This window comes from Ranitomeya imitator, chromosome 4, assembly GCF_032444005.1.
Source record: "Ranitomeya imitator isolate aRanImi1 chromosome 4, aRanImi1.pri, whole genome shotgun sequence".
In the NCBI taxonomy this organism is placed as follows: Eukaryota; Metazoa; Chordata; class Amphibia; order Anura; family Dendrobatidae; genus Ranitomeya; species Ranitomeya imitator.
This window is the reverse complement of record NC_091285.1, coordinates 502,911,885-502,926,101: the sequence shown is the minus strand read 5'-3', so window position 1 is coordinate 502,926,101 and position 14,217 is coordinate 502,911,885. Positions and strand designations below refer to the sequence as shown.

Here is a 14,217-nt window from a genome sequence, read left to right as displayed (position 1 = left end):
CCTGCTGAAAACTCTTTCTGAAAAGACAGGAGTCTAAAAAAAAAACACAGTGGCCACTGTGAAAAGATTACTTTTTTTTATACAGATCATGATACTGTAAAAAAGAAAACATTGATTGATCTCAATTAGAGAAAAAAAATCATTTTGCAGACATGATACCTTTAATGGCTAACAAAAGTTTAATGAATGATGCTACAAAGCTGTTATCCATTAAAAGGAATAATGTCTACAATATTTTATTTCTGACTACTACTACTACTACTACTTCTCCAACTGAGAGTAATCAGTCTTTTTTTTCAACTGGCTAACTTGGTATCGCTAGAGAGCAATCACTGGAGAAGGACATCATGATCAGAAGAATAGAAGGAACAAGGCGAAGAGGAAGACCAAGAAAATAAGGGTGTAGAAGACCTTGGTGGACCTATGTAATTTGCACAAGATCGATCTTCCCACAGATGGTTCATCCATAAAGTTGCCATAGTTCAGGATCGAGCCGAAGGCCAATGAAAAGAAAAAACCTTTGGACCAAGATCTTTTTTTAAAGAGTTAAACAGTGAGTCATTTCTGATGATAGCTTTCCTTTAGTAAATCCTAAAAAAATGTAATCAGTTAAAATCTCTTTCTTCCTCAGAGTTACGAGTACTATTCAATATATAGTCTCATGATAAACACCTCTAGAGCTCTACTGGATTGAACATGTCATTTAGATAAATCCAAATAATTTTAACTGTACGTTAACTTTTCCCACTACTAGATGAACAGTGGTCCAATCTATAATTAAGCCTCAAAACTCAGCCTCGGGGATTTATGGCTATATCAGTCAGATCAAATACGTGTTCAATCAATTGCGTTTCCAGAAAGTACAGAGACTGAGAAGATTTGCATCCGAATACATACAGATTTAAAGGCCTTACTTACCCTGTAGTATCTACACATGGGATTGAAAGCATTTGTACCACAGACAAAGACCATCTCATCATTCCGTGGAACAAAAACCTTGATGTAGTTATGGCATTCATCCTGAATCACAAATACATGAAACATTAGAAATCAGAAGCTTCTTTCTAACAGTCATCTTTTGATGTTTTAGCCTCCAAGAGTCCAGAAATACCTTGTGTTTGCCTTTCATTGCACAATTCTTTCGGTCTGGTTGACCCGATCTCCATGTCAACTTCTGAAGAAACAAAATCAGCAAACAAAAAAGAAAGTGAATGACATTTTCTTTTTTTTTTTCTTCTTTATCCTTTCTAAGTCAAAGCGGCATTTTGATGGCACTTGTGGAGTACGGTCACTTACTCTGCTTGGTGTTACTTCAGTCTTGTGCATCTCATTTAAATTTACGGCATAAACTTGATCTCTGTGGAAGATAAAGAAAGGAGCCACTTCAGGAAATGGATAAAAGTGCTGGCCTTAAGAGTTATTCATGCATGCCATGACAAATGTATTTTCAAGGCCCTTGTCAGACAATACACATGTTCTGCAGTCCTACTGAATTTCTTTGTCTGGGAGAGGAGGTTATTGCCGGATTACATTTTTCCTTCTTTAGTAAGAGTATCATTTTCATTCGCTTTCTTCTTGTGACAAAGCAATCTGACCTTCTTTCCATATGTCTTGAAGATCCGGAGTTTGCATGCTTTAGCAGACTGTTCTTGCACAAATCATCAGTCAACAGTTTTTAAACATACTTCTGAAAATCAATGTCTTTCCAAGGTAAGAGTGATCAACCTGCATTACTGGGATTTTCAACTGGACTCAGTCATGACATTTGCAAAAATATATTAATCCATCAAGCATGAAAATGTGTTTGCAACCAGTTACTTACTGAAGGATATAGTCACTTAAAAAAAGTCTAAAAAATTAAAATAGAGAAGAGCAAAATATTGAGTCTAAAGATGCATTATGTTTTTTTTCACGGGCCGCAAACTGACCTACAGAGTTGCAGTGACCCATACACACATCTGTAATAAAAATCAATTAAAGTCTACGAAGATCCATGTAAACACGGCAGACAGACTTTGTATTTCTGTTCTTCATCCTTTTTTAACTGATCAATCGTTAAGAGTCATTTGCAAATTGTTGCTAATTTTAACCTAAAGGCAATAACTTCCTATATCAATAAAACTTTAGGAATCTTGCATCGGGTTGTTGGACTGGTAAATTCAGTCACTCACAAGGCCCAGTAAGACTTGGTTGTTTTTCTATTTCTGTGACTTTCCTTCCTAAGCATGAAATCTAATATATTGATAGAGATTACTATTTTCATTTCCTAAATCGAAGCTTTTCTCTGAGCTTTAAAAATAACTGCCGAAACGTAAAATAGAATACAAGTCCAATTCATATAAACAGATTAAAGGAAATTACCTTCCAGCAACATAAAGTGTGTCTCGAATTTTTAACATGAGTTGAAAGTCCAAGCTGTGCTGCGATTCATTGCCTGAAGGGCGTCCTTTAAATACTGGATATTGCCTTGAATCTGCAAGTTAAAATGGGATACACCATCACTCTGGATTACACAGCTCAAGAATCAATAGACAGAATTGATTAGCTGTATATACTAGGTGTAGAAGGGTTTAAGCTAAATCCCTGTTGCTACATCTTGAATATAAATGAATAAAATATGACCAAAGTCAGCAAATCTAATTTCCTTCCATATTAAATGATGTGGGCTTTCAAAAGACATCCACATACACCTTTCTAGCATGTTCTCCTGGAAAAGCAGTCCACAACATGCTAGAAAGATTTCAACCAAATGAATCCATGCTATACAAATCTATGCAAAGAACTCTGCACAATGAAACCTCATTGCCCATATATATATTGTTTGACACTTGCCAAATTCTCCATTCCTAAGATATGGCTCCCTCTTTCCCGGATGGAAATCTAGTCTTATTATCCAAGTGGGCATTGTCCTCATATTTTCTCTACGAGTCCTATTTGATGACCTTGTCCACTTGGCTAAAAGACCCCTAGAGGGAAGAGAGGCTACTTCCTAGGAACAGTGAGACACAGGAACAAAAAAAATGTACAATGCAGGGCTCAGGAGAACAAGACCATTTAGACTAGGAAAAGAAATATGGAAAGTGACAAGTGTCTTTAAAGGGAACTTAGCATGTAAAATAATGTTATTAACTTGCAAATATGGGGTTAGCCTGCAGGTTAACAGAATTCTGACATTGTGCAGCATCAGCACTGAGAACCCCGCCGCCGGGAAGAAATGAACTTTATTCCCACCTGTCAAAGCTTGGCATTGAGCCACACGGGTGGCGCCATCACGGATTCAGTCACCGCTCTGTACATACAAGGCAACGGCTATAACCACACCCCCAGGACAGCAGCTCAGTATTAGGGCCGTCTGTCTCTCTGTCAGTGCTGCGGACGTTATTACAGTCTGCTTCTCTCTATATACAGAACAGTTTCTGAAACCGTGCTGGCACCAACCCCATGACTGAAATCCAAATTCTACCAGGGGGAACAAGGTTAATTTCCTCCCGGCAGCGGCGCTCTCATTTCTAGTGCTGCACTGTATCTGAACACTACTAACCTGCAGATTAACCCCATATCTGCAGAATGTTTACCTGACAGGTTGCCTTTAAAGGGGTTATCCAGGACAGTTGAATTTTTTTACTACAGGTCTAAAAACTAACAGACAGGTAGTTGCTAACTACCTACCTGTTGTGTCCAGCACTAATGTCTGTTGGTACGGAGCAGCCACAAACCGCTCCTGCCAGCAATTCAGTGGCTTCCTCTGACATTACATTGACAAAACAGCGGTTTCTCTTCCTCTGCTCTATTGACGGTGCGTGACTACCAACGTCATGCTGACTGACAGTATACTCACTGCTGCCTACCTGCAGGGAACCGGCTGTCAATCACTATGACCTCGGCAGTCACGCCTCATCGACAGAGTAGCCTGGAAGAAGAGCTGCTCTACTGACATGGAGCGGCTGAATAACTGGCAGGAGCGTTCAGTGACCACTCTGAGACAGCGCCAAGTAGGTAATTGCCTCTCTTAGCAGGTAGTTGCAAAAAAAATCCTGGACAATTCATTAAAAATGACTCATTTTAAAGGGATAGTAAAGTTACAAAGACCTCCTGCTCCTGAAAAAAACAAAACTTCTAAAAATAAGGTCAAAAATTTGACCTTCTTGCAGTGGAAAATTATCTGGGGGACAAAAGGGTTAGGGTTTAAAACTTTTTTTGTAACAGTAATAGAAGTACTGTATATAGCCAGAGGTGAAAAAAGTATCTCAAGGGGTACATCTAGTGGGACAGGAATGCATGAAAAGAGGGATCTATCATGACACATATTACTCTTTTCTGTTTCTTTAGGGCTTGTGAACATGTTGCAGAATTGGTGCGTTTTTGCCATGCAGGTATATTAGCAAAATCTGAAGTAATCCAGATGGCAGCAAAGTGAATCAGAAACCTGAAGTGTCATGCACAGGTTGAGTATTTTTGTGTTGCAGACTTGGTGCAGAAAATAATCTGCAGCATGCCAATTCTCTGTGTGTTTTTTTCCACGGTTTTCCACCATTGACCTCATTGAAATCAGTCAAAAACGCATCAAACACATGCATTTTTGCAGCTGTGTTTTTCCTGCCAAGAGATGCAGAAATGGTGCAGAAATTTCTGCACTGATTTACTCAACGTGTGCACCTAGCCTTAATGTTTCTTTAATATAGTAAATCCACTCATTTACCGTATGTTATCATTTATTTTTCTATCTATTTATTTCGCAATAGCATTCTAGTCAGTCAATGACAATACTAGTGTTATTTGGGAACCTTCACACTTTTGCCATGACATCTCCGCAACCAGTTGATATAAACAAGTCATCAGACCCCTAACATCAAATCTGAGAAATAAATGACAGATGTTACAAAATAGTGAGAATACTCACAGTGATAATCTACAATGTTGATAGGTTCGTCATCTTCAGGGAAACTAACTGCATAGACCAATGACGCCATTACCAGCACCATGCCAGCATGAAGCACACACAGCGTCATGGCTCATAAAATGGACAAGAAACAGGTTTTTACCTACGAGAAATTTTAATATATATATATATTAATTATCTTTTCATTTATCCTAAAAAAAAAATATACAGCTCGGGCAAAAATTAAGAGACCACTGCAAAATTTTCAGTTTGTCTGATTTTTCTCTTTATAGGTATATTTTTGAGTAAAATGTAAATTGTTATTTTAGTCTATAAACTTCTGACAACATGTCTCCGTATTTCCAAGCAATAAATTTTGTATTTTTTCTGACAAGGAAAAATCGTCAAAATTAAAAAAACAACAGTGCTTTCAGCCCTGAAATAATGCAAAGAAAACAAGTTCATAATCATTTAGAAACAACAATACTAATGGTTTAACTCAGGAAGAGTTCAGAAATCAATATTTTGTGGAATAACCATGATTTTTAATCACAGCTTTCATGCGTCTTGGCATGCTTTCCACCAGTCTTTCACACTGCTTCTGGGGCAAAAATGTAAGCAGTTCTTCTTTGTTCGAGGGCTTGTGGATATCCATCATCCTCTTGATTACATTCCAGAGGTTTTCAATTGGGTTCAGGTCTGGAGATTGGGCTGCCCATGACAGGGTTTTGATGTGGTGGTCTCTTAATTTTTGCCAGAGCTCATTATTGAAATTGCAAGTCAAAGTCATATTGCTAATGAAACCTCAGAATGGGCAGCCACCGATTGACCAAACCGCTGCATGACCAGTACTTGTTTTTATTATGTATACCCCTCCTTACATGTAAAGCGCCACGGAATATGTAAAGCGCCACGGAATAAATGGCGCTATAACAATAAATAATAATAATAATATACAAATAATGAAAAATGGAAACAAAATTTACAAAACATCTCATTTTATTCTGTATCGAGTATAAATGCCATGTGTAGAAATCAATTGACTTATATGCCTTGGCATGATATCAATCATTGTCTGATGAATGTTCTGCCACCCTGAATACACTTGGGTACACAAATCATCAAGATCCACTGCTGGCAGCTCTGTTTGCAATTGTTGACCAATGTCCCAGATGCGCTCGATGAGAGACGAGTCAGGAGACCTTTCAAGCCACGATTGCATGTTTAGGTCACACAGGCTGCTTGCATTCCTCAGACAGCTATTAATAACCTCGTTTGACTGTGATATTTCAGCAGACTCGTTGGCAACGCATAGTCCTGTGTAAACAGGTGATATGCTGCTGATAACATTAGATTCTATGGGCACAGACAGTGTGTATACTATCTAAGCAAGTCGAAAACAACCACTGATCGACAACGGTATATATCGTTTAGTACCCTCAGTTGGCTCATGTAAATGGGCTACAAGACTGTATGCCCCATTGTAGGGGAATAGTAACACCCAGCTGTAAACTGAAATAAATGAGAAATAAGAACATGTCAGGAGAATCTTCTTTAAAATCAAACTGTTGCGGACATGGAATCATCCACAACAACCAACACTAATTACACAATGAAATAATTAAAAGCCTTAATATTCACAATTATTCACAAGTTTTCATTACTAACTATGAGCAAAATACTCGATAGACTGCACTTTACCTTGCTATCAAAATATTGGTTCAATAACCCACACATCTTACGGTGTACACAGCAAACGCATTAAGTATACACATCCTGCCCTGGAAAGTTTACAAGTCACACAGCCCTGCAAACAGCAGGTGCAGATGTAGGTGATGTGACATGGACGCCAGAGAACGCTTGATTCATATTTTTTAAGCAAATACTGTATATATCTTATCCCTTTATTTAGGACAGGGGTGGGGAATCTTTTTTTCTGCCATTTGGATATTTATACCATCCTTCGGGGGCTGTACAGACTCCGCCCACAAAGTGCATCCTGGTCCTGGCACTGGTTTCAGGACGTAATCTTTCATTGCATGCCCTTCAGTGTTCAGTAGTGAACACTGTGTGTGTGTGCTAACAGAGCAAGAAGAAATTAATGAGCTGGTTGTAATGAAAATACACCTCCCTGCCCAAGAATGCAGTCCCTGAGAATCTGCTCGGAGGCCTGATAAAAAGTTATCGAGGGCCGTAAATGGCCCTGGGGCCTGAGGTTCCCCACCCGATTTAGAATGACATATTAAACAGCTAATATATTACTATTGTACAACTATCTATCATAAAGCGCTAAGAATTATTTGTTTAGGGAAAAAAAATTGTTTTTTTCTGCATCCTTTTTCTGCAGCTCACTTGTCCCTAAGATGGATCTATAGTACCATTTTCCTTTAAAGGGGTTGACCAGAATTTGAAGAAATTGACTTATTTGATAAAACATCCTAACACCAAGGCTCAACCACCACCAATCTGTAGGTCCATGATGGTCTGATTTTCCTGCTATACATCCACGTGATGACTGCATCCAATCTCTGGCTTCTGCTGTCTTGTACCGTAAGTCCTAGAATTACCGTTAAAGCCAGTGTTTGGTGGCAGTGACCACAGGGATATATGTCACCACTGTAGGGAAATAAAAATAAGCTATAGGGAACCAGTAAAGCGAGGGGGAACTTGAGTAGCGCGAGATCAATTAGTTTTGGTTATTTTATCATGTTTTTCCACTACCTTAATTTCATCAAACTTTGTACAACATCATAGGGACTCCATGGGCACTGTGTAATTCACCGTGAGGTGCCGGATGTCTAAGATGTTTGCCCCTAGAAGTAATACTTATAGGGCATGATACAAAATACAACTGAGCATGGTCCAATATGCGGCATACTTAGGTATAGAATGGCCCCATATGTCTATAAACCGCTGCATGACCAGCTCTACCCTCACCTATTGTATCCTCACCCATTCTTGTAAATTGTGAGCCCTCATGGGCAGGGTCCTCGCTACTCCTTATTGTTTAAGACTACTGTACTCGTTTTTACTATGTATACCCCTTTTCACATGTAATACTATGGAATAAATGGCACTATAATAATGAATAACAACAATAATATAGATGCCCTACTACAGCGCTGTACAACCTCATAATAAAGCCATGTGCTAGAGGCCACATCACTGAAGATACTTTGGCTTAGTATATACTTCCAGCAGATTTCCCCATTGAGACTATGTCAGTCTTCTATGTCAGCATGATTCCAAGTAAGACTGGGTTGTGTTGTAGCAAGACCCATCAGTTCTGGTATGCTTCCAGTAAAGGTTTAACAAATTGCTTGTTTAATCCAGTAAGACATGTAGAACGGGAAGATGTGGGATTGTGAGGAAGCTGCTCACTGGAGCCTCGCTCCATGCTGAGGTATGCCCTACAATAAGCAGAAAAGGCTATGGACTCGGTAAGTGATATACTGTACAAATGTTCAATTTGGTAGCAATGGGGAATAATAGCCTGGTGAGCTCTAAGACTGTTATAAAAAGGGATTTGGGAGGAACGGCACGCTTATACAACCTGCTACCTGTTATTTTCACAGTTTTAGATGCAGGAGAAGGCATTATTTGAAATGCATGGATATCACCTTCACTGTTGAGAGAAGACAAATGATGTTTCCAAATGTCTTGTCACTTGTCAATTTTACCAGCTAATTTATCAGTCCTTTCCCCGCAGATTTATCTACAATAACAACTCATGTTACACGGGCGGCTAGGTTAAATGTTATTTGTTACAAATCCTTGTACACGTTTGTCAGTTCCATTACTTTATTGAAATATTTCCTGATGACATTAAAGTGGAATTTAAATAGCTTTTCCCCAAAACTGGTTTGCAAATGTTATTTCATCTTCCCTAGCAAAATATATGGAAATGATTTAAAGAAGTGAGTGGTGTATGGCCGGAAGAATATGGCGTAGGACATGAGTCTGAGAAGCTCCGTTGCATCTAAGCCGAGTACCCAATTCAAACCAGCTAAAAGTAAGTACTTCTACCACCATTCTACTGCGGAACTCCTCTAACCATGAAGGAAACATGGACAAGGCAAAAAAATACAAAGGCACAAACAAAGACTCTAAGGAAGATATGACAAGTCCTGAAAGGGACCGATTCATCAAAACTTTTTCGTGTAGTTGTGCAACAATTTTGAGACTTATGTGCGTTCACGCCACTTTGGATCAGATATGCCAAGTACACGTAGCTGGGAAGGATATGGGGCAGGGACATGTTTCCTCCCACAACTGAATTCCCCCCTGTCGAATTAATCCAATTTGGCATGTTTTACACCAGAAATGTTACTCCAGAAACTGTGACTGGAATAACATATCTGGTGCAGAGCAAAGAAGCATTCGCCGCATAATAGGGGCGCCAAATTCATTAAGTGGTGTGAATCTTTTAATAAATTTGTTTCCATGGACACCAAGTCTGGTGTAGCGCGAGCTTGCACTAGGCCAGTATTAGGTACCGTCACACATAACGATATCGTTAACGATATCGTTGCAACGTCACGCTTTTGGTGATGTAGCAACGATCCCGCTAACGATCTCGTTATGTGTGACAGCGACCAACGATCAGGCCCCTGCTGGGAGATCGTTGGTCGTTGGGGAATGATCAGGATTATTTTTTGGTCGCTGATCACCCGCTGTCATCGCTGGATCGGCGTGTGTGACGCCGATCCAGCGATGTGTTCACATGTAACCAGGGTAAACATCGGGTTACTAAGCGCAGGGCCGTCACCGCTGTGCTCTGCTTTACGGCCGGCGCTGACACAGTGGACGCCGGGGGACGTGACAGACATCAGAATGTGAGTATGTACTGTTTTTTTTTTTTTTAGCCTTTACAATGGTAACCAGGGTAAATATCGGGTTACTAAGCGCGGCCCTGCGCTTAGTAACCCGATGTTTACCCTGGTTACCCGGGTGCTGCAGGGGGACTTCGGCATCGTTGAAGACAGTTTCAACGATGCCAAAGTCTTTCCCCTGATCGTTGGTCGCTGGAGAGAGCTGTCTGTGTGACAGCTCCCCAGTGACCACACAATGACTTACCAACGATCACGGCCAGGTCGTATCGCTGGTCGTGATCGTTGGTAAGTCGTTTAGTGTAAAGGTACCTCCTGTTTTATGGCTCCTGTCTAGTAAAAGGCACACAATCACCACAGACATTGCAACTGCAGCTCTACACGAGTAAAACCATAGCATTTGGTAGCATAGCTTCCTCTCCTGGATCCTCCATAATTGGCATTATCTCTATTGTTGACCCAATGATACTCCCGTATGCATCATCACCAAAGTAGCTCATTACACCTCGTATTTTACCATCTGACATGCGATCCATGTTATGTGAATTAAGAACATCAAAGTAACATGATATTCAGTCTGCTTTTTACTAACACCTTCACCCCGAAGCCTGTTTTCACCTTCCTGACCAGGCCAAATTTTTCAATTTTGACCAGTGTCACTTTACATGGTTATAACTCTGAAATACTTTAACAGATCCCACCAATTCTGAGATTGTTTTCACGTGACATATTGTATTAGTAAAAATTTGCTTTAGTTAGTGAAAATATCAGAAATTTGGCAAAAATTTAGCAAATTTAAAACGTTTAATTTTTATGCCCTTAAATCAGAGTTATGACACACAAGATAGTTAATACATAACATTTCCTACTTTACATTAGCATAATTTTTAAAACGCAATTTTTTTTAGGAAGTTAAAAGGGTTGGATGTTAACCGGCGAGTTCTCATTTTTCCACCAAAATTTACAACACCACTTTTTTATGGACCGCATCACATTTGAAATGACTTTGAGGGACTTTTATGGCAGAAAATACCCAAAAAGTGACACCATTCTAAAAACTGCACACCTCAAGGTGTTGAAAACCATATTGAAGTTGATTAACCCTTCAGGTGCTTCACGGGAATTAATGTAATGTAGAAGGAAAAAATGAACATTATTTTTTTTTCACAAAAATTTTACTTTAGATCCCAATTTTTTTATTTTTGAAAGGACAACACAAAAAATGGACCCCAAAATTTGTTGTGCCATCTCTATTGAGCATGCCAATACCCCAGAAGTGGGGGAAAATTACTGTTTGGGCACATGGCAGAGCTCGGAAGGGAAGGGGCGTTATTTGACTTTTTTAAAGTAAAATTTGCTGGAATAATTAGCAGATGTCATGTTGTGTTTGTAGAGCCGTGATGTGCCTAAACAGTTGAAACCGCTCACAAGTGATACCACTTTGGAAACTAGACCCCTCAGGGAACTAATCTAGATGTGTGGTGAGCACCAAGAACCCCCAGGTGCTTCACAGAAGTTTATAACGTTGAACCTTGAAAATTAAAAAGAAAACAAAATTCACATTTTTCACGCACAAATGTTTGTAGCCCCAAATTTTGCATTTTCACAAGGGTAACAGGAGAAATTGCACAAATCAATTTGTTGTGCAATTTCTCCTGAGTACGCCGATACCCCATATGTGGGGGGAAACTATTGTTTTTGACTTTTTAAATTAAATTTCCTGGAATAACATAAGGAGAGCCGCTGATGTGCCTAAACAGTGGACACAGCTCACAAGTAACACCATTTTGGAAACTAGGCCCCTCAGGGAACCTATTATAGATGTGTGATTAGCACCATGAAGCCCCAGGTGCTTCACATAAGTTAATGATGTTCACCCATGAAAACAATCTAATTTTTTTCCCACAAACATATTCTTTTAGCCACAATTTTATTATATTCACAAGGTTAAAAGGAAAAAATGGACACCCAAAATTTGTTGTGTAATTTCTCCTGAGTACACCAATACCCAATGTGGCTGTACAGTACTGCTACCCATACGGCGAGAGGGATGGAGCGCTGTTTTCCTCCTGAAGTGCAGATTTTGCTAGAATAGTTTGCAGACTCCATATAAAGAGCTCCTATGTGCTAGAACAGCATAATTCTCCCTCACATGACCCCATTTTGGATATTATACCCCTTTGGGAATTTATCTACAGGTGTAGTGACAATTTTGACTCCATGGGTGTTTTCCAGAAGCAAGCAGCAGTGGATGCTGCCAAGTGAAAATTGAAAACTGCTACCGTGGTGCTGTATGTTGTAGTCCCCAGTATGTTTCAGTCACCAGTAAGTGGTAGTGCCCAGCTCATGCTTCTGGAGACACACACCCATAAATTATGAAGGATCTCATTGCTACAGAAATGCCAAACATGTGGGCACTAAATGTAGTTTATGCATACTGTGGGGCTCTAAAGGGAAGGGGCATTTGGATTTGGGAGTGCAGAATGTGCTGAATTTGCTTTGCAGGGCAAAGAGCCATAGCACTTTTCCAGAGCTTTTGTGCTACTGGTAAGGTGGAAGCCCCTTCTGTTAACAGATGACGGACCTGAGTGGGGATTGTTTTTCTTGTGGATTGATTTGAAGCTTTTGTAGGAAACATTTTGCATAACATTTGGGATCACACTTATTCGTAGCTTTACGCTGAGCACTTACATTGGGGTTTACATCTAAATCTCAAAGTGACGTGAGTCAGATAAGACCCCCGAGAGATCCCTTCACTACAATGCTGCAGCAGAGTTACTATGGACGCCGTATGGCCTCTTTTAAGCCATTTCCTTCTTTTGAGAAGTGTACAAAACTGTGGTTGACTGCTCTTTTATGCACGCCTAAAAAGACTGACACCACCAGATCACAGGAGGCCAGACATCATCCAGAGTGTCTCCATCTGCCTCATTATAGGGAATCTTATGCCAGGGGTGCCATATGAATTATGTTTTTCAGATATTTACACAGAAACCCCAGTGCGCCGATAAATGTACGACGAGCCTTACTGCGATCTTTCGGAAGTAGAATGAACAAATCAAAATCAGGTGAAGAACTGGTTTTATTTCTTATGCTTTTCCTCATGTGGTATAAGTGATTAGGCGACTTCATTCTTTGGGGTCGGTGCAATTAGAGCGATACCAGATTTATATTGGGTTTTTATCTTTGGCTGCTGTCACACACTAAAAGACGCTTTTTATTGAGAGCTATAAAATTTTTCCATACTTTGGCCCACAGAGTCATGCAAGGGCTTGTTTTTTGTGGTACGAGTTGACGTTTTTAATGGTACCATTTTTGAGCACGTAACATTTTTTGATCACTTTCTATCCCGATTTTTGTGAGGCAGAATGAACAAAAATCAGCAATTCAGGAATTATTTTTCTTTATGCCATTCCACGTGTAGTAAAATTGATAATGCAGGTTTATTCTTTGGCTCAGTACGATTACAACAATACGTCATTTGTATAGTTTTTTATGTTTTGGTGCTTTTACACAATAAAAACTATTTTACAGAAAAAATAATTTTTGCATTGCTTTAATCTGAGAGCTATAATTTTTTTCATTTTTCCACTGACTGAGCTGTGTGGCAGCTTGTTTTTTGAGGGACAAGATGATGATACCATTTTTATGTAGATTGGTCTTTTAATCGCGCTTTGTTTCACTTTTTGCTCGGTGGTATGATGATAAAGCATAGCTTTTTGCCTCTTTTTTTAAAGTGTTCATTGAAGGGGTTAGCTAGTGGGACAGTTTTATAGGCCGAGTTGTTCTGGACGCGGCGATACAAAATATGTGGGCTTTCTTATTTTTTTTTTGCTACATTAAATAAATGTTTTTCCTGAATTAATATTTTTTCTTTTTTTGTCCTTTATTTTGTGATTTATTTTTTATATTTTTACAATTTTTATTAACTTTTTTACATTGTTCCAGGATGGGACATCAACTGTATAATGACAGATTGCTGATTTAATACTCTGCTATGCTTTTGCACTGCAGAGCCATACAGCAGAGTCTGACTTGTATGGAGTAGGCATTTCAGCTCGTGCTCTCAGCAGGAGCTAACAGGCCACCGTCCTTGGGTTACCCCGCGGCTATCTTGGGACCCGGAGTCACCATGGAGACCATCAACTCAACGCGATCACATCGCGTTGTGCTGATGGGAGTACAGAGGGAGTGAGCTCCCTCTGCGATGTCCCATGATGTCAAGTCACTATTGACAGCGGCATGACAGAGTTAAAATGCCCGCAATTGATACTAGCACTGATCGTGGGCATTGCTGCAGGGTGTCGTCAGGTCTCACACAGAACGGACACCCGTACTCGACCGCAGTGGTGCTCAGCGGCAGCCTGAGCAATCACAGTGCCATACATACGGTATGTGATGGCTCACGGGAACGCAGTTCACAAAGCATCATATATATATATATATATATATATAGCGTATGTTGGGAAGAGGTTAAATATGCAAAAGTGTCCTGTGTTTGGAAAGAGA

General features: G+C 39.8%; 1 protein-coding gene across 5 annotated transcripts in view; it reads right to left on the bottom strand.

Moving 5' to 3' along the window:
• The window catches only part of SEMA6D (semaphorin 6D), a 93,434-nt gene that overhangs the window by 30,376 nt on the left and 48,841 nt on the right, over window positions 1-14,217 (bottom strand). For all 5 annotated transcript variants that reach the window (XM_069766015.1, XM_069766016.1, XM_069766012.1 and 2 more), the window contains exons 2-6: window positions 4,901-5,042; window positions 2,362-2,473; window positions 1,297-1,357; window positions 1,112-1,174; window positions 919-1,020 (exon numbers count right to left, since the gene is read on the bottom strand). In XM_069766015.1, the coding sequence (XP_069622116.1) occupies window positions 919-1,020; window positions 1,112-1,174; window positions 1,297-1,357; window positions 2,362-2,473; window positions 4,901-5,009 (447 nt within the window). In that variant the 5' untranslated portion in view covers window positions 5,010-5,042. The remainder of the gene's footprint in view (window positions 1-918; window positions 1,021-1,111; window positions 1,175-1,296; window positions 1,358-2,361; window positions 2,474-4,900; window positions 5,043-14,217) is intronic.